Below are 2,054 nucleotides of genomic sequence, written 5' to 3' on the forward strand. Positions count from 1 at the left end.
TGGACTTAAAGTAAATAAGGTAGGAAGGTGTTGAGCTAGAAACGTGTCTCAAATTATTTCCAGTGAGCTTCTGAAAGCCCAAGACAAATGTATCTTTATGAAAAATTGAGACAGACCCAGTAACCAGATCCTTTCATTATTTGCATGTGAAACCTCTAACTTGTGGTCATGTGATAAACAAATGGAGAAAAATTGGAAATAACCATTAATGAGGGGGGCAGAAATTACAATAACATTGAGCAAGGGTCAGAGGATTGCAGAGCAGTTACCCGTTCTTGGTACAGAAACCTGAAAGTCAGGATCGAAGAGAATGGCAACCATGAACACAGATGCCACAGACAAAGACATATCCAGGTTCAAGGTTACCTTCACCTTGGTGGTCTCCGGAATAGAGTGCATCACTGGCATCCTTGGGAGTGGCTTCATCACGGCCATCTATGGGGCTGAGTGGGCCAGGGGCAAAACACTCCCCACTGGTGACTGCATTATGTTGATGCTGAGCTTTTCCAGGCTCTTGCTACAGATTTGGATGATGCTGGAGAACATTTTCAGTCTGCTATTCCGAATTATTTATAACCAAAACACAGTGTATATCCTCTTCAAAGTCATCACTGTCTTTCTGAACCATTCCAATCTCTGGTTTGCTGCCTGGCTCAAAGTCTTCTATTGTCTTAGAATTGCAAACTTTAGTCATCCTTTGTTCTTCCTGATGAAGAGGAAAATCATAGTGTTGATGCCTTGGCTCCTCAGGCTGTCAGTGTTGGTTTCCTTAAGCTTCAGTTTTCCTCTCATGAAAGATGTCTTCAATGTGTATGTGAATAGCTCCTTTCCTATCCCCTCCTACAACTCCACGGAGAAGAAGTACTTCTCTGAGACCAATATGGTCAACCTGGTATTTTTCTATAACATAGGGATCTTCATTCCTCTGATCATGTTCATCCTGGCAGCCACCCTGCTGATCCTCTCTCTCAAGAGACACACCCTACACATGGGAAGCAACGCCACAGGGTCCAGGGACCCCAGCATGAAGGCTCACATAGGGGCCATCAAAGCCACCAGCTACTTTCTCATCCTCTACATTTTCAATGCAGTTGCTCTATTTCTTTCCATGTCCAGCATCTTTGACACTTACAGTTACTGGAATATTTTGTGCAAGATCATCATGGCTGCCTACCCTGCCGGCCACTCAATACAACTGATCTTGGGCAACCCTGGGCTGAGAAGAGCCTGGAAGCGGTTTCAGCGCCAAGTTCCTCTTTACCTAAAAGGGCAGACTCTGTAACTGGAACTCAGGGAGGACTGAGGGACCTGGTCCAACCACTTCTGCCTTTTCCTCAGGTAGAACTCTCTCCTCACCCATCTCTTCTCTCCCAAACCTGCTCTGACACTTCTCAGAAAACGTGACCCTTTTATGAATATGAAGTTGAATTTTTAACTTGAGATTCTAAACAGAAGTAACTAAGAAACCTGAAGATGGACTTTGAAAGTTCCTTGAACTATGTTCATTCATATCCTGCCCTGAGATCTCTCTGCTTTCTTCTCCTCCTGAGCCTTAAGGAGAGGGTGGCCAGACATATCAGTTTGCCAGGGACAATCTCTGTTTATTGTCTGTTGTCAATTGAGCACCCTTCAATTCTCAAGAATATCATGGTCTGGATGAAGAATTACATGATCATCCTACTTAAGACACCCAACTAACACACAGTTAGGGCTGGTGAAGCAGAGCACAGCACTCAGTCCACGAGGTAGAAGGGAAACCACAGTGGCTACAGAGAAAGAAGATTCAGGAAAGAAAGGCTGCCAGAAATTATCAAGTGCTGCAGAGGTTCCGAGGAAAGTAAAGGGTGAAGAAAAAGGCTTTGGATTTGACTAAAAGCAGGCCATGTGTGCTATTAGTGGAGTGATAGGGTGACATCCTGATCCCAAGAATTCCAGAAGATGATGCCAAAAGGGAGGGGATGGGTAAAAACCAATAGTCTAGAAAGGATGTTTGGAGATACAGATGAGTTATAGAATGGCAGATGAATATGTGCCATGAATATGAATATTGAAGG

General features: G+C 44.1%; 1 protein-coding gene across 1 annotated transcript; it reads left to right on the forward strand.

Annotated features, from left to right (window-relative positions):
- Window positions 1-6: 6 nt before the first annotated feature.
- Window positions 7-1,305, forward strand: LOC105511245 (taste receptor type 2 member 40). The gene has a single exon (XM_011941356.1). It carries the CDS (start codon window positions 311-313, stop codon window positions 1,280-1,282), a length of 972 nt encoding a protein of 323 aa, XP_011796746.1. The 5' UTR covers window positions 7-310; the 3' UTR covers window positions 1,283-1,305.
- Window positions 1,306-2,054: the final 749 nt, after the last annotated feature.

The sequence above is a fragment of the Colobus angolensis genome, unplaced genomic scaffold (genome assembly GCF_000951035.1).
Source record: "Colobus angolensis palliatus isolate OR3802 unplaced genomic scaffold, Cang.pa_1.0 Scaffold2, whole genome shotgun sequence".
Classification (NCBI taxonomy): Eukaryota; Metazoa; Chordata; class Mammalia; order Primates; family Cercopithecidae; genus Colobus; species Colobus angolensis.

Bases quoted from the DNA above. Each gene is read 5' to 3' on its own strand.
- LOC105511245 (XM_011941356.1), top strand. From the start codon at position 311: ATGGCAACCATGAACACAGATGCCACAGACAAAGACATATCCAGGTTC.